This window comes from Gymnoscopelus braueri (genome assembly GCF_963280865.1).
Source record: "Gymnoscopelus braueri genome assembly, chromosome: 1".
Taxonomy (NCBI): domain Eukaryota; kingdom Metazoa; phylum Chordata; class Actinopteri; order Myctophiformes; family Myctophidae; genus Gymnoscopelus; species Gymnoscopelus braueri.
In genome coordinates, this window is record NC_137603.1 from 20,250,179 (window position 1) to 20,268,431 (window position 18,253).

The 18,253-nt window shown below is 41.4% G+C and overlaps 1 protein-coding gene across 12 annotated transcripts in view; it reads right to left on the bottom strand.

Annotated features, from left to right (window-relative positions):
* Nucleotides 1-249: 249 nt before the first annotated feature.
* Nucleotides 250-18,253, bottom strand: part of large2 (LARGE xylosyl- and glucuronyltransferase 2) — a 56,875-nt gene continuing 38,871 nt past the window's right edge. For 3 of the 12 annotated variants that reach the window (XM_080438233.1, XM_080438228.1, XM_080438234.1), the window contains 14 exons: nt 17,830-18,044; nt 14,773-15,065; nt 14,192-14,274; nt 12,928-13,051; nt 9,704-9,875; nt 9,377-9,481; nt 8,522-8,634; nt 8,101-8,226; nt 7,292-7,447; nt 6,322-6,500; nt 5,402-5,680; nt 4,557-4,703; nt 3,221-3,416; nt 250-2,289 (listed from right to left, as the gene is read on the bottom strand). In XM_080438233.1, coding sequence (XP_080294359.1) covers nt 2,089-2,289; nt 3,221-3,416; nt 4,557-4,703; nt 5,402-5,680; nt 6,322-6,500; nt 7,292-7,447; nt 8,101-8,226; nt 8,522-8,634; nt 9,377-9,481; nt 9,704-9,875; nt 12,928-13,051; nt 14,192-14,274; nt 14,773-15,065; nt 17,830-17,935 — 2,280 coding nt within the window. In that variant the 5' untranslated portion in view covers nt 17,936-18,044 and the 3' untranslated portion in view covers nt 250-2,088. Of the gene's footprint in view, nt 2,290-3,220; nt 3,417-4,556; nt 4,704-5,401; nt 5,681-6,321; nt 6,501-7,291; nt 7,448-8,100; nt 8,227-8,521; nt 8,635-9,376; nt 9,482-9,703; nt 9,876-12,927; nt 13,052-14,191; nt 14,275-14,772; nt 15,066-17,829; nt 18,050-18,253 lie in introns of all 12 variants that reach the window. The other 9 variants (XM_080438232.1, XM_080438235.1, XM_080438231.1 and 6 more) reach the window with 8 other exon arrangements.

Consider the following 18,253-nt stretch of genomic DNA (forward strand, 5'->3'; position numbering starts at 1 on the left):
ATGAAAGAAGGCTCTCTATCCATTCATTTATCAAATACAGCATCAGTGTCCCTGAATATGTGCTGTTTTTATGTTGTTGCTATTTATGCTTTTAAACTTTTAGATGGGAAAGTGTAGAGAGACAGGAAACCTAGGGCAAAGAGAGGGGAGACATGCGAGACATGACATGAGACGGATTAGAACTCGGGTCAGTGAGACTTCACAAGGAGTGTGAGTCAGTGCACAAACAGAGAAACAAAGAGCCTAGACCAAGCACATAAAAAAGGGCAAATTTATTTAAAGCACTTACATAGAAAAATATGATTGATTTGAGTCAACAATAATAAATAGAGTGCCCAGCTATCCCCAGGCCCCAATGGTACGTACAACGGTACAATCAATATCCTTTTCTCTTTTTTTTCTTTCTTCCACAATACAGCAAAGGCACTAGCATTTACCGCAATCAGCACAGTCAATGGAGGGGATGGGGGGGGCGGGCGGTGGGGTGTGCAGGAGACAGGGGTTCGTTTCATGGCACAACCGCATGAACCTGTCCCTGTGGTCACTCTCTCTGCACAAGATTCAAACCCCTTGAAGACGGATACTTGGTACTGCACTCCACATACCCCCATATTCCTTCACTACACTCAAATTAACTCTCAAGAGTTAAATGAACACTCCGGATTTTACTGTGTACGACATGTATATAAAATCTACTTGAAATGGCCCTTGTGTACTGGACTTGTTGTCAATAGATATGTTAAGATCAAGGGTGAAAAAAAAAACGAACAAACGTTTTAGTTTGGTATGGCGAAAAAGATCATCTGCTCTTAAAGAAAACGGATGAAATTAAATTAACTAAAACGTGTATAGGGGTTGGGGGAGATGATAGCAGTAGATGGCACGTATATAATGTATATCCAGTGGTTCAGACTCTTTTTGGACATTATGGCACAAAGAAAGAACTCTTTCTTGAAAGTGAGTAACCTAAGCACAGCCGGCTCATCACAGACTTGCCATGGAAACTAGGTTGAATACTTGAGACGGGTTCATAATTGCAGTCTCCTCATATCAGATGTGAGTTGGTGTTGACGGACGATGACACGCTTTGCAATTCTGAGACATTTGTGTCCTTCAGAAGGGTAGGTAATAAAAAAATCTGTTGCCTAAATTAATCTGTGTTGGGGAAGATTATATATATAGTGCAACTCTTCAAATGCAAGCAAATATACATGTGATCTGGTGACACAGGGTCAAGCGAGAAGCATGTTAATGACATGCCAAGTGATGCGCACACACTCATGTACATTAATCTCTCTCTCTCTCTCACACACACACACCTCAAGCCCCGCAGGAAATTATCTCCAATTTTTAAAACTGAGATATTATACATTTCCTTTACCAGCGGTCAAAATATGTAAAAGAAAAATAGAATAATAATGTAAATCTTATGTGCCACTGTTTGTGTACCACGTACATTATTCATTGGTAATCATTTACACAGAGGAAAGCAAAAATAAAATATAAATATCATGATAAGGCTTGAATGTTTCTCTAATTCCAATGACATTTACACCATCTGATTGAAATTGAATTCCCTTTTAATGTGAGAACCTATATTTTCCCCCCAAAAAAGGACACAGGAAGGTCCCAGTGTTTTTCATTTCCTTGAGCGTCAAGATTTGGGCATCCGTCGAGGACGGATCGTTTAAAAAGGAAAGAAAAAGAAAATGTCTCATGAGGGGGAAAGCCCTGATTGTCAGAACACATCATAACTAAATGGTTGTCCTCATCCACAGTCTTAAAGCTTAGTCCCATCAGCATCCACGCTCAACAATCATTCTTGTATTGAATTATTTCTTTTTTTCTCCACTTTCACAGTCCACCTTACAAAGTGGAGTTGTCTTGCTTCTTCTGAAACACAGGAGCCCTCCTCGAGACAGTTTGTTCAGGGCCGTAAAGCTTATCTTTGTAGCACTCGGGTATTGATCCACGTTATCCACGTTTCACTTACATCCCTAAGAACTTTTCTTGTCAAGCCAAAAGCACACAGGCTTATAGGCGGTGGGTAGAATGCCCCGTTGGCCTGTTCAGAACAGAATCTTGGTTTTAGATGTTCCTCTGGGCAGTGAGGTACTTGAGGGCGGCGGAGCCATAGTTCCTGGAAAGGTCCTGATGGAACTCCTCCTTTAACGTGGCCAGGCAATTGCGGTAACTGGGGCTGGAGCGGAACTTTGAGATGTCGAAGCTGGGAGCGTGGGGCATGTGGATCATAAAAGCATTGGGGAGCACCATGAGGTCGTATTCCTGCTGGGACAAGCAAGAAAGAATAAGATTAGCGCGAGAGTGTGTGACCCAACAGGAAATGGATTATTAATTATTATTTCATTTGTTTCTTTTAGACTTAATCTCACACGACTACTTGACACTTGAAATCCTCAACTTAACCCTCGTAGGGTCCTCGGGTCCTTTTAACCCGGTTTAACATTTTCAACATGAATTAAAAGTATGTCAAATTAAAAAAAACTATTTTCCTTATTTACTGTACTAAACATGTGATATGAAAATGTGAAAATGAAAATTTTCACTCAGGGCCTTCGGGTCAAAGTGACCCGAAGGCCCTGGGTGTGACTAAAACACGAAGACCCTACGAGGGCCATAAATCAATTAAAAAAATTCTTTGCATTCAATTCCTAACATGGAATTTTCAAACCAATGATTGGCTCAGAGGACGTGAAGTATCAAACACGGTGCACACTAGAGTTGGGTTGGTGTAAAATAAACTATTTGATATTTAATTTGAAACCGGATCGAACTAGTAATACCAACATTGACCACTACAAATCAGAAAGTGTTTACATCGTTTCAGCTCAACTCTTTGGTCGGCTTAAAATCCATTAATGTTGCTATATTGGTGCAGTTAAAAAAATGTTTTGACACCAAGTGAGTTGCTGCCATGTCTCCTCTTGTCAAAACATGGGATCTTTGTAAACAACACGCCATGTTAGTTGCATGTTTCTATAGGTCACCAATTGTCACTAGCTTTCCTTGTGAATTCAGACCGTCTTCTTTGCAAGACAAAGCAGAGGCAGAGGAAACAATAACACTTGTTTCATTACAATGTACTGTAAGTATATTTACTATAACTGCCATTACATTGTACTGTAAGTATATTTACTATAACTTCATGTAAAGTACTTCCTGGCCACTTTATAGCACGTCTATGTATTGCAAACAGTACCTGTGCATCCAGCTCCATGATGTGGGACACCTTGTTCCAGCCAAAACCCACAAATCGTTGGTCATACTCCGGACAGTCCTTTCTCACTAAAACGTAGGGCTCAAAATCGGACTCCCACTCCACTTTATATGGCGTAGTGGCCGTCCGCCATTTGGCGTAATTGGTTGGCGCATGACCCTTGGTCCAGACATGATACCTGCAGGAGAGGAGACAGTGGAAACTTTAAAGGGACACCACCATCACGATTCTCAACATGACTTTTATTATATTGTTGTCAGGTGGATCAATTGATCCAGTGTAGTTATTATTTAGTCACAAGCTGTTGTTAATACTTTTAATTTATAATGTATTCTTGCTAATACTTATCATTGGTTCAATACATTGGTTCAATAATATTGAATATTATAATATAAATATTATTTATAAACCCCAAAGACATCACTTTCACATGAAAAAATAAAAAGGAAACATAGCAGAACTACAAGCTCATAGTTTGTCATTGCAACGCATTGTGAGCTTGTAGATCTGCTATTTTTGCAACTTTTGTGTGGCACTGTAGTATGAGGGTATTCATTTATGAAAATATTGAGACAAGGTTTCGGTCTGACAGCAACGATATGGGTTCAAGGGCTAATGTTCCATTAGCAGCTATAACACAGAGCAGTCTTCAATAGTTTGTCGGTATTTCATAGTCGGTATTTTATATATAAATATATACTGGAAAATATGCAAGAAACACCATGTTTTTCACACTGTTTGGTTCTTCATATCAGTGGTTACCAAACTTTTTAGCTCGAGACCCAAAGGAGAAATTTGACTAGTGAAAATAGCAGAGCTACAAGCTCACAGCGAGTCGCGATGCAACGCGTTGTGAGCTTGTAGATCGGCTATTTTCACTACTTCTAAAACATTTGTTTTCTAATTTATGGAATTTCATTGATTTATTTTAAATTCATGAAATTATTTTTGAAAAATCATTGAATTCGTTTTTAATTCCTGATTTTTTTAAAAATAATAATAATAATTAAAACAAAATGTAGGAAACAAAAAATTATTTACTCGTGACCCATAAAAATATGTCTGTGACCCACAAATGGGTCCTGACTCAATGTTTGGGAAACAGTGTTTTTGCTGTTTTTCATTTTCGCCACAGTGAATTCAAAGTCCTTGTTTGAGTCCTTGCGGCAAAGAAGTGACATTTAAATCTGAGCTAAAACATTTTTTCTAAAAGGAATCTTCTACAGTAATCACACACTGCTTATCTTATTTTATTCATTAATGCAACAGTACAAAGAATTAGCTAAATCTTAACCTAAAGAGAGTTAGTGTTTTGTACCTGAAGGTGTAGAGGGTCCCCATGTCCAGCATGGAGAGCAGCTCAGCTTTGGATTTGGGAAAGGACAGGCGGTAGCGCAGTGTCTCAAACGCTGGCACCACCAGAGCCTTCTTAGTGTTGGCCATGTCCAGCTGCACCACAGACTTCCTAAAACAGAGGAACCAGGAAGACATTAATCATTCACTCCCAGAGCCGGCTTAATGCACGGAATTTCTGTGCTGCAGCAATGGGCACCAACGTCGGGGGGGGCACCAAACGGCAGGGCAAAAGGGAAAGAAGACTCTACTATCGCAGAAAGAGCGCCGAAATATTGAAACAATGGCTGCTGAAGAACCAGTAGAAAATGCGCCGGCAGCACCCGCTGATGAATGAACTACAAATGAAAGTTGCTTAGTCAAATTTACTTGCTTGAGCACTTGCTTTTAAAAATACTATTCAAAAGTATTCAAAAGTACAAGATTTAAGTATGAAAAAGTACAAATTACACAGTGTACTTTGTGTATTTTATTACAGTGTATTGCTGTAATAAAATGTAGACAAATTCTAAATATTTCCCAGAAGTTTTCTAAAGAAATATCAATAACAGTGAACATAGCAGATCTGCAATGCGCCACGTTGCTGCAATGTGACACGTTATAACCCTGTAGATCAGCTATTCTCACTATATTTGAATTAGGGCTAAAGCGGTTAATTAATATAGTATTTAAAGGAAAAAAGTGCAATATTTCTCTTTGAAATGTCGTGGAGTGAAAACCTCTACCAAAGTAAATTTTGCTTTGAGCCTTTCATTGCACTCTGTAACTATGGCCTTTGATAAATACAATTTGAACCGTTAAAAAGCTCACCTGAGGTACTCGTACAGGCCATACATGGGCAAGAAGTCCACATCGGTCAGGAACACGTACGGCGTGTTGGCGTTCCTCAGGGCCACGTTCCTCACCAGGTTGACCGGGTAGAATTGGCCCTCCTTGTAGACGATGTGGTAGCCCACGTTCTTGCGGTTCTTGAGGACCTCAGAGGCCTGGGCGTAGCGCAAGAACTGCTGGGCCTCTGCGTCCGACATGTAGAGAGCTAGGCTGATGGGGCCCTCCCAATGCTTACAGATGGCCTCCAGCATCTGTAGCCTGCAGCCGGAGCAGGAGATGAGACGTACAATATGCATTATTGATGGTGAGAAGGAGGATAAGAATGGCAATGATGATACTTAAGAGTATAATTGATGGTATGAAGTAAGAGTAACATGAGTGAGTGTGTGGTAGGGGTGGGTGAAATTCTATGTTATATTTATGGCCCAAACGTCGTCATTTCAACATATTGTCAATACAACCATGTACTGTATCTCCATGTAGTATTCAATATCATCGAATGATACAATAAAGACTATATTTTTATGTTTTTGCAAAGGAGATATTCGCACATCCACTAAGTTCAGATGCAGGTGCGTTGGACAGTAACGAATAAATCAATAACGAGGAAAAATTCATGGGCAAAAATCCCGCTCCTGAGGAAGGTCAAGATGTTTTATTTATTCAGTGCTTGAATAAAATGTTACGCTGCTGAGCAAGAGCAGTGTGCGGGGTTTTCGTTCATGTCTTTATAATGAAATTTCACATCGTCATATCATTAAAATATATCTATGATCTCTATGATGTTGGATAGAGTGGTACTGTGAGCCAGATGAGACCCTATTGCCTTAATCATAGTCACACAAGGGGGCAGCGGCGGAGCCCGGACCACAAGAAAGACGAGAGCGACAAGCCGGTACCTGTCCATGGAGAGCTGTGCGACCAGCGTGACGTCGTGGTCATCCCCAGTGGGCGTGTACTCGTACTGCAGGAAGTAGAGGTGCACGCGGTGCACCGTGATTCGCTCGCGGCGGAAGTCGTAACACTGGTCGTCCTCGTCCAGGTCCTCCAGCGCCGCCTGCAGCTGGAACGGAGAATACTAGTATGTCAGAAAAACAAAAAACACAGTATTTTCACTGGATCAGGCATCTCCCCTCTCTGCCCCACTTCCCACGGACTCTTCAGTGTCCTGTTTACTAAGGCAAAAATACCATTACATTCATACAAAAACAAAACAAAATCACACCCAGTGAATTGGGCGGTGTGGTCATCACAGTGGTCATCACAGTGATGGAAGCTCACTTAAAAAAATGTGGGTTTTTTTAAGTGCATAGTCCTATTTATAGGTTATTCATTTCATCATGTGTCTCGCTAGCCAATCACAGTGCTGAATAGAGTCAGCCAATAGAGTCAGCCAATCACAGTACAGCTAGGGGTGTACTAATGCTAGGGGTGTACTAATTATGAGCCAATCACAGTACAGCGAAGGGTGTACTAATGAGGTGTCCCAACCCCACTTATAGGGGCGGCTACACCGCCCAAAAAAAACAGCTTAGCCATATCAAGATAGTTGGACAATATTACCCATACAGAAAACCTACAATGTAAGTTTTACATTTGACAAACATTTGCCAAAAATATCAGTGCTATACTACTATCAGTAGTAGCTGGTGTAGGTAGCTGATATATTGCACTTTTACCTTAGCGCTATAGTATACTTTTAGTTGCTTGTTTTAGAAGAGAATGCACTTAAGACTTATGGTGATTAGTAGTTTCCTTGCCTACCTATGTTGAATGCACTTATTGTAAGTCCCTTTGGATAAAGCGTCTGCTAAATGACTGTAATGTAATGTAATGTATACTGACGGGCAGACAGAGGCCATCTCGTACCTTTACACTCTGTGGCGTGGCCTGGCTGGGACAGCCAAACAGCTCCCTTCTCAGCAGGTTGCCATCATACTCCAAAAAGGTCAGGTAGAGGTTCCTGAAGAACTCCACATGCTTGTTTTTGACACGTAGCTTCTTAGGAGAGTTCCAGTGAATCACCTTAAACAAGAGGACAAACAAACCATGAATTGCTGTTTTCATCATACTGGAACCCCAAATAATACATTTTTTTAGGACTTCTACTATTGCTGTGGTTCTATCCTACTAGGAACCTTCTAGGACCCTCGATACTGCTGGTTTTCTATTCTACCAAGAAGCAAATTGTATTCACTTGGTGTCCTTGTCATTATAGCTTTAGGACGACAGATTTGTTACACCTAGGACGCCAGGCGACTGCAGTCAATACAATTATTTGAAAACTTTAGTTACTAGTTACTTTGCAGATATAAATTATTACATTATAAAACATACATTAACCACTTTAGCCCTATTTTATACCTAGGCTATTTGAAAATAGCAGATCTACAAGCTCACAATAGATTTGCTATTTTCAAACATTTTACTTTTGGTACTTTAAGTACATTTTGATGCCAATACCTTAGTACTTTTACTCAAGTACATTCTTAATTCTGGACTTGTACTGGTAACAGAGTACTTCTACATTGCAGTATTGATACTTTTACTTAAGTAAAACATTTGAGTACTTTTCCCACCACTGATAGGGACACATAATTAGCTCTGTAGCTCTGAAAATTCATAGTGGTCAATAAATGTAAAAATCATTCAATGTATCATGTATAACACAAGCCCACCTTGAGGTCAGACACCTCTGTGTAGCACTGTTCAGATCGCGTGTGGTCGGACAGCTGAACGTTCCAGAAACAGGGCAGCTGGTGCACCAGGATGGGGTTCTGCTTTATGAAGGCATTGAAGATGTCCTGCATGCAACATACATTAGATTAAAATGCTTTTACTTTCATGTACTTACTGTATTAATGGGCACAACAAAAACATATTTCTCTTTTGGTTTGAAATAAAGAAATAGATATATTTGAATGCCTTCATTGCCTACACATAATATATATGTTTCAATGTGTATCTTAAATAAATTCAACATATTGAATGTTGGATTATTCAATTCTTGTTTTGTCTTTGTGTTTTTTATACTGTTTTATATATTTTCAAACATGACATTTATTTCCTCCTGAATGGGAGGGTGGAGGCATCTCTCACCTGGTCGGCGAGTGATGTACTGAGCATGCTCATTAGCTCTCTCTCTGCAGTCAGTCGCCACATCTGTTCCCAACCCATCCGACGCAGACGCTCCAAATACAGCAGGATGACACCTGCAACAAATTCACAAAACTATAATTTAATTTTAAGTAGATTACATATTATTATGATCTCCATCAGGAGATCTTGCGTTTGCCCCTGTGTGTCTGTCTGTAGCTAATCTCTCAAACTACTGGACCAACCAGCGTCATATTTCTTGAGCACGCTGCCAGCAGGCCAGGGACCTCAATTCCCAAATATAAAAACAAAAATCAGTCAATGACAACGATGTCATTTTTGTGAATTAATAATCACGGAGCAATATTCCCTCTGGGCTATGGGAATGCGTGTCAAATAAGGTTGTGGTCTTTACTTTATTCATTTATTTGGTTGGGACAGTGCACATGGATGAACACAAGACAGGTGTAATACATACACATGAGCAAGTGTAAATATGCCGGATTTAGATAAAGCCACTTTCCATCCATAGTCCCCAAAAAACAAGAAACAATACAGACATTACAATATAACAACGATACAACTTAAGTTAACAACAACACTCAAGGTACATCAACAATCAACAACAGGCATATTGTCTATACAAAATATCTAGTCTATAAGAATATTATATGTGATCGCATGTCTGGTTATCTTTCAACCACTGTTTTAATTGTCCTTTGAAGGCTGAAAGAGAGAGAGAGAGAGAGAGAGAGGGGGAGAAAGAGAGCGAGAGAGAGCGCGAGAGAGAGAGAGAGAGGGGGGGGGGGGGGGGGGGTGGAGCGAGAGAGAGGATTTCTGCTGATGGAGAGTCCTTACCTGTGTTGAAGCCTCGTCCCAGAGCAGGCCATGGTTTGTGGTTTTTCCATAGGTTCCCCAGGTACCAATCACTCTGGTTCTCTACCAGCCCAATCACCTGTTTGTCTGCAATAATATTACATCAATAACAAGTTGAAATAACCAACAAACATATAAGGCATCAATCATAAATAATTCTTCTTCTTCTTTTTAAACAACAAATGGACGAAAAAAACACAATTTGACTAAAATATATATTTATCCTTGTTGTGAAAATGTGTATTTTAAAATAAATGTTTGTATATTCTGATTCAACATGCTTTTTTTCGAGCATTAAATGTCATTTACCGGTGAATTTGGTGAAAATGCCCCAGAGCTCTGCGATGTCGGTGGCGAAGGTGATGTCCGTGTCCAGGACGATGACCTTTGACAGGTTGGAGGGCAAGGCTTTGGTGAGCGTCAGCTTCATCAGACCGTAGATCCCAGAGTAGTGCTTGTTGGGGATCCATGACACCTCTGACTGAAAATAGACACGAGGAGAAGACATTCACATTCCCTCACTGTTAAAACCCATGGGCTTACAAAGAGAAAAAGACAATATGTTTGGCATGTTATTTGAAGGAATAGGAAAGGTGGGTAAATGTTCAAACGGGCAGCAAACCACCCTCAACGGCTTAGGAAGAAACTGCTGCCCTAGACGCTCAAGTAACAATATACTGTCAGTGTGTTTAAAAACAGATTTGAATTAGATAATGTTGAAATATAAGTCTTTTCCATTAACAGGGCAATCATTTGGCTTCAGATGACTTGGATCATGCTTGCTACACAAGCTGTATAAAGTAATTCAATGCTCATTTTGGTTTATAATGACAGCACTTTCATGTGTAAGTTAAATCCTTTAACATACATTTTGTGCTGTAGTGACAATTATCCCCCAAAATATTTATTCATGTAAACCAAGGCCAGCGATACCACAAAAACACCACAGATTTTCATTACTCAGGGCCGGCATTGCAGGAATGCAAAAAAACGCTACAGCCTCAAGCTAGCTGGCTCGCACTAAATGTCTCTTTCAACGTGAATGGGCAAATAGTGCCTGTGTTAATTAATTCTCTTGGTTCATTGTAATTGGATCTGCATAAGTGCATCATCTGCAAGCATAATCAGCTTAGATGCCCGGTATGTGTTCTCTTGCCATTCATGGATGGAATACGAAGAGTGCCGTTCCTCCGTGTGGGTTGAGACATTTGAGGAGCACAAAGGACTATTGTTGTTCACACAGTGCGACTGTGAGGGAAGAGAATGTGATGATGATGCGACACAGGCTAAGCCACTGACTCTGAACGATGGAGGCGGAGGAGAGGAGGTACAGGTTGGTGAGCGAGAGAACCTCTGACAGAGTGACAAGACGACTTTGTCTGACACCGGAGCCCATTCTAACACTGGAAGTGACACGTAACACACTGTCAAGACGGAGTGCATACGTGAGTGTGGTCGTGCACCAGTGTTGATTTTGACAGCAAATTTGGATTCAGTTTTAGTCATAGTCTTGAATAAAATTCCATTTAGTTTTTGTCATATTTTAGTCATCTGAAAAGTTTTAGTTGTGGTCTAGTTTTAGTCGACTAAATATCATAAGGTTATAGTCGACTAAATCTACAGTTGATTTAGTCGACTAAAATGTATTTTGGCGGTGCCTTGATGGCGTCATAATGGCTGATTTTACACTTGGTTGCATGCTGAAAATAGCCGATCTACAAGCTCACAACGCGTCGCAGCGCGACGCGTTGTGAGCTTGTAGATCTGCTATTTTCAGAGCGCAACACCCGAGCGCAACCAAGCATAAAATGACATGTCTTAGTTCTACTAGATCTCTTCTCCACTAGTCCCTCACACATTTTAGTCTAGTTTTTATTTGTTGATGAAATTGTCAATATATTTAGTCTTAGTTTTAGTCACCATAGCATATTTTTTATTTAGTTTTCAGCAGTGAAAAAAGGGAGTCGACGAGCATTTTTCGTCATAGTTTTAGTCGACGAAATCAACACTGACTGGAAGTGACACACAACACACTGTCAGACGGAGTGCATACGTGAGTGTGGTCGTGCACACACATGAACTCGCACAAATGGGTATCCGCACACATGCATACTCAGACGTACATGTGTGTGGGTGTGTGCGCAGACACACATTATGGCACGCATATTCACAGCCATTTCCCTGATGACTCTGCATGCCAGTCCCTTTGAGAGTGCATTATATTTAATATGAACTGCAAAACTTGACTTGACTAAGCACTACTCTACTCTTGGATCTACGGTCTGATGATTTTCCTCTCAGCATTTTTTTGCAGCTACAGATACTTCTGAACATGCTCTGAATTACATTTGCGCACGCACGCGTGCACAAACACCCCCTGACGGCAAATCTTTAAACTATAGTTTTGTTCTCTTGTATTTGCGCTCCTGTCTTTTATCATGTCCTCACATCCTCTGTTGCTCTGTAAAGGTGTCCCGAGATTAACCTGCATTAGTTTCAGGAACTCTGTCCCACCCAAAATGTTTTCTGTTTTTCCCCCCTTTTTTCCCATTTTCCAGTCATAGAATCAAAATCAGTTTAACACATTGAATGCCAAAAACGGTCCGGACCGTTTTTGAGGGTCCAAACGAGAAGTGCCGAAAACGGTCCGGACCGTTTTTGACCCAATTCTATTTTTATACGAGTGGCCCACGTGGGGCGCTAAAACGAAACTTTGACATCACCCAAGGAGTTTCTGAGAAGAAGAGGCTGGATGTGGCTCCATGTCAAAAATCCTTCCGGTCGGCGTTTTCAATGTTATCTCCTTGACTAAAAGCTTAATATCTCCATTTCTTTTTAATGTGGTGGAAACGAGCCGTTTTCGATCGGCGATCACGCTGCAATGGAGGGTCGCGTTGGAAATATTATTGTTCCAGGCGTTAGTCGGGACCCTCCGCCGTCTCGCACGCACGCTTTGTTTACATGCACTTCCGCGTCGGGGCTTCTCACAGCACGAAACGTATAACGCAAGTGGATGGAAGAAATGCAGGCACTCAACGTATAATATTTTAATAAACCTCTGGCACCCAATGTGTTAACAGAATGAGTACTGTAGCTAAATCCGTGGTGCCAAAAACAAATGGTGTTAGCATTAGAACAAGGTTAGTATTAGAACAAAAGGGCCTTTGAGTGTTCCTTAGACCATTGGTTTTCAACCTTTTTCATGCCAAGGACCCCCATTTGAAAATGTTTTGTGCCAGGGACCCCCAGAAGCAAAGATATCAGTTAATTTTTGCTTTAAAAAATATAAATATTCAAAGATATATGCACACTTTTTCAAGGTTTTTCAAAAAATAGCAGATCTACAAGCTCATAGCGCGGCACTCGGCTATGAGCTTGTATATCTGCTATTTCTGAATAGCCAAAGCTAAGTGGTTAAAAATGATTGTGAGGCTATGTTAACCAATTTAGCTGGGGACCCCCTGGTACTCCCTCAAGGACCACTGGTGGTCCCCGGACCACCGGTTGAAAACCACTGCAGGGCGGGGCCTCACCTTGAGTTCGTCTGCGTCGTAGAAGCTGACCTGCACGGAGGGAACCATCCATGACTCAAACAGAGAGCTCAGGATGCGGTGGGCCACCGTGTCGGTGATGAAGTGAAAGTGGAGCGGGTTCCTCCTAAAAAGGACAGGAAAGGGGGAGTGGGGAGAACGAGAGGGACAAAGAAAGAATAGGAAGGAACAGAAGGATGGAGGGGAGAAATGAACAGAAGAGAAAGGGAGAAAAATAGGAGTGTGCAGAATTAGTGTATGTACGGTTTCAGCTAGGGCATTCACAACTAATGATTTTTACTAGTCGACTCATTTGACCAAGTAGTAGTCGACTAGTCGACTAGTCGAAATGTACAAAAAAAAAGTTTTAATGCCATCCTACTACTATATTACTATTATTATTATCCTCCTGCCCTTATTTTTATGGCGTTTTAAGGGAAGCGCTTCTGGCGCAGCAGCACAGCACCACATCAGCGTCTCCAAGGATCCCCATTGCCCAATAATAGGCTTTTATTGGGCATTTGACCCCCTTTTGATAAAAAATAAAGTCAGGAGGATAATAATAATAGTAAGATGGGCCATTACTATGGCATTAAAACAAATTTAAAAAAAAAAGAAGCTTTTTTTTTTTTTTTCAACTATTCGACTAGTACCAACAAAGTCGACTAGTGGTTATACTAGTCGACTAGTCGTCAATAGTTTCAGCTATTGTAGTTGCCTTTGCTGATTTGATACAAACTCAAGTCAAGCGACTCCAATGAAGATCTTTCCACTTAAATGAAACAAAATTAAAACCGATAGGAATTAAACCCAACAGAGGGAGTGAAGGCAGGAATCACGTACAATTCATTTAAACACTTAAACCGTATAAACTTTGTTGACCGGATTTCCCCAAGGAAGTCTATACTTGGTCAGCTGCTTTTTTCCTCTACTCCAAATCTCTTTGCCGAAAACAGCCGATAGCTAACAAGGTCAAGATAAAGTTGTAGATCTGCAAAAAGTTCACTCCAGAATAGGGACTCAAGCATTTTTGTGATTTATAAACTTTTTTATTTATTTTTCAATTATTTTATTATTATTATTATTTTTTAGTAAAACATTTTAGTGAGTGTACAGCATTTTGGTTCAACACTGTTGATTTTATATGCTCAATGAATGAAGTGGAATGGATTGGATTCTATACTTGCACAGTTTATGTAACAACATATGAAGCATTGTATGTGTCTGTGAGGGTGGGGAGAGGTGCATTTCTTATGAGTGGGCTCACCTGTGGAAGAGGACAGACTTGACCAGAGTGACCACGTCTCGGCTGGCATTGTGACCGGCACACACACACGCTACGTGGATCAACTGCGCAGACAGGAAGACACAAGGGGTGTGTTAGATTTGTCTTTGTACAACCAAGTCCTCAGGAGGCTGCCATGGAGTACAATACAATTCCCTTCACGGTCCCATATCAACATGACAGATGCAAACATGACAGATTCCTGGTGTCCTATACTATAAAAAGTACATTACTGGTTTCAACAACAACCAAACTTTTATATTTTTAAATATATTTTTGATCCACAAAATATATTTTCAAAATACATTTAAATATACAGTTGCAACTCAAAATATACCTTCTCTCTGGTTGAAAACAATTCTAAAATATTAACATTCCCCCCAATTATTATTATTATCATTATTATTATTATTATTATTATTATTATTATTATTATTATTATTATTATTATATTGCATATTGTTATTATCATATTATGAATTCATCACTTTCTGTGTATGAAAGATGTGTTCACAGTATATGAGCATCAACTAGCTGAAGATACTGTGACGGCCGCCACTGACCTCACACTTCTGGACGGTGGGCGAGCGGGGACAGTCCGTGTGGTTGTTCCTCTCCTCCGCCGTGTTCTCGGCGTCCTCCGGCCCGGTGTCGGCCGACGCCCCCCACTGCTGGTTGCCGTAGTTGCCGTCAGGCGGTTGGGCAGCGGTGCCCTGCTGTGATTGTCTGAGCTGCAGCCGGATCTGGCGGTTCTCCTCTTCGACCTCTCGCACCCGAGACTCCAGGACGGCTCGCTCTAGGACCCTTGTCGCCGGGGAGTCGGCCAGACACGGTGCCAGGAGGAGCGATCGGCCATCTGGACGGAGAGGAGAGAGAGAGAGAGAGAGAATAGTTACGGTGGATGGTGTGATGTTATGCAATCAAAACTGATAAATATTGCTCCTGCAGATGGTTCCGATAGTAGCACCACCCCAGTACTGGAGTGTCTGGTTGTGTGGACATCAACCAGGCATAGGGTGTAGCAACACACCGGGGGTGTTACTGTAGGTCTCACGCGTCGAAACCAGAATACCTCCTAATCTCACTTCCATTTCACTCTCTTTTCTTTTCTCACTAACAGATGAGGGCGTGAACATTCTCTAAGTGCCTCACTTCAGCTGCGGGCCAGCTGCTCCTCTGACAGGGAGAGGAGAGGAGAGGAGAGAGAGAGAGATACGTTACAGTTATCGTCTTGGTTATATAAGATGCAAAAGTCAGAAAAGAGGGGCACTATTAACCCATTAAGACCTGAGGCCGATTCTACGAATGTCTCCTATAAATCCCAACAGTATTCTGAAAAACGTATGTTTCTATATCAGTGGTGCTCAATCTTTTTCATGTCAAGGACCCCCAAAATTATATGTATTTTGCCGCGGACCCCCATCTCAAAATATTTTGTTCCAGGGACCCCCCCAGAAGCAAGGATTTGAGTTACAAATGTTTGCTTTAAAAAATATATATATATTCAAAGATTTGCAAAAATTTTCACGATTTCTCAAAAATAGCAGATCTACAAGCTCATAGTGCGGCACTCGGTGCCGCGCTATGAGCTTGTAGATCTGCTATTTTTGAATAGCCAAAGTGTAAAATAATGCTTTTTAGCTCAAATCAAAAAGTGACACAGATGCGTTCCCGGTTTGAAAGGGTTAAATATGTCTGCGGAACATAAGCGTTCTGGGAACACTATAAACTTATGATAAATAAGTTTGGGGAATGATTACTGTTCTGAGACCACTAGAAACAAGTAATACAGTATAAGCCACTGTGCATACCTGAATGGGATGGTTACAACATTATGGCTACCAAGCAAATTGTGCAGAATATGAATGGGATTTTTACTTTTGGAAAATCACTGCTGAGCTCTAATAGTCACAACAGGGCCTTTTGGATCTGACTGCGGATATTCAGTACAAATACATAAAGTCAAGGGCTGTATTATATGACTGCTACGCTCACTCATTGTAGCGATGCTGTGAGGTAACACATCCTCCTGTGTTAAAGTCGTGACATGCTATTTATAATAACACCGTGAATCATAACCGCAGTCAACAGCAGATATTGGATTGTCTTAATATAAACATGGCTGCATGTACTTCAAATCCAAACGATGAAAGTGTTGCTGAAGTGAAATGAATTGTGTTTTTTGTAAATATTTGGCCAGGAATTTTAAGTGGAATTTCACTTAATGGTGTGTGCACCCCAGACAGTTTGCTTGAGTTGCTTGATTCAATATTTAGATATTTGATATTAATTTGATCAGACAAGCCCCAGATTCAATATTTAGATATGTGATATTCATTTGATCAGACGTCTCCTTTATTCAACTTGATCAAATTAACATAAAATATCTAAATGTTGAATCAAGCAATTTAAAACTGCCTGGAGTGCACACAAAGCCAGTGCAGATATGAAAATGACCCCAGAAGTGTTTTAAAGTAAAATGAGCCTTTAATGCTATACAATACAATCATTCACACACACATGTCATGCAAAGACACACACATGTACCACACTCATCTGAACACGCATATATACACACTACACACCAACTCCCACGGTGTGTATAGTAATGACAAGTCAGGAGACTTCATTACCTTCAGTTTTCCCCAGCGGGCTCAGAGGCCGACAGGAGTGGCAGACCCATATGAACAGCATTTAGCTCATACTAGACTCACAGGTTCTCACCCAGTTACCTGGTTCCAGCTACTCTCTCTCTCTCTCTCTGTCGGTCTCTCTCTCTCTCTCTCTCTCTCTCTCGGTCTCTCTCGGTCTCTCTCTGTCTCTCTCTGTCTCTCTCTGTCTCTCTCTGTCTCTCTCTCTCTCTCTCTCTCTCTCTCTCTCTCTCTCTCTGGGAATGTTTTCAGAAAAGAGGGAGTGAGAGATAAAGAGAATGCAGAGGTAGAGAGAGGAGGGGGCGGTGGCTGAAGTACCGCCTCCTCTATATAAGGAAACTCAACCCACTGGGGGTGGGGGGCATGCAAGATTTGTTTTCGCAGACGCCCCACACAGACAGACAGACAGACACAACGAGGACATAGATACTGCGCGTTAGCCATATCAAGTGCCTGTTTGTGTGTAAAGGACTGCAGTGCTGCTTGCCGAAAGCGCTCAGGCTGTCTGAAAAACCCAAGTCACTCAATCGTCCTATCTCCTCCGAGCTAAAATGGTTACCCTGCACAGTGATAGCTCATCAGTCATCAGTGTGTGTGTGTGTGTGTGTGGGGTGTGCGTGTGCGTGTGTGGGGTGTGCGTGTGTGTGTGTGTGTGCGCGTGTCAGTACATTTTAGAAAACTCTCATATACTGGAGCACATAAGAGGCAGAAGAGGTTCACCGTGAGATATCAACTAAATATGTCAGTAAGCTTCATGTATGCATATGAATAGGTGAATGTTCGTGATTTATGGGGCTCTATCACCTTTGGGGACATGTATTACCATGTCATTACTGAAATGGTAAAGAAAATTATACAAATGCTAATAAAAAAAGATTAAAATAAATACACATTGTACAGTTAAATACACAATTATGTACAGTATGCAGTTCCTATAATCATCTACATTTGGTTAAAGTCAGAGCTCACACTCACTCTCCAGGTTGCCCGCCAGCAGGTAAAGCCAGGTGACAAGGACAACGGCTGTGAGGGACGCCAGCAGCAGCTTCATGCGCCCACGGCACAGCAGGTGCATGATGGGACGGTGCGGGCCCGGCGGAGCTCCGGTGGCGGGGGTCAGGGAGAGGAGGGTCACTGGCAGGCGGGGCTCAGTCCCTCTGTGGCTCCCTGCAGCATCCTCTCATCTGAGCTGGACAGAGGAAGCAAAACGCCAACATTAAATCACATCTATCACAACTAGCTCTGGTACACTGGACCCTGGCAGTGAGGAATTCACTCCTCGCCGCGAATATTGCGGTCCGGTCTACCGTCTAGTTTTGTCTACAGTCTTGAAAGTATGTTCTGTAATATCCTACATTCAGTGGTGTAAAGTAACTAAGTACATTTACTCAAG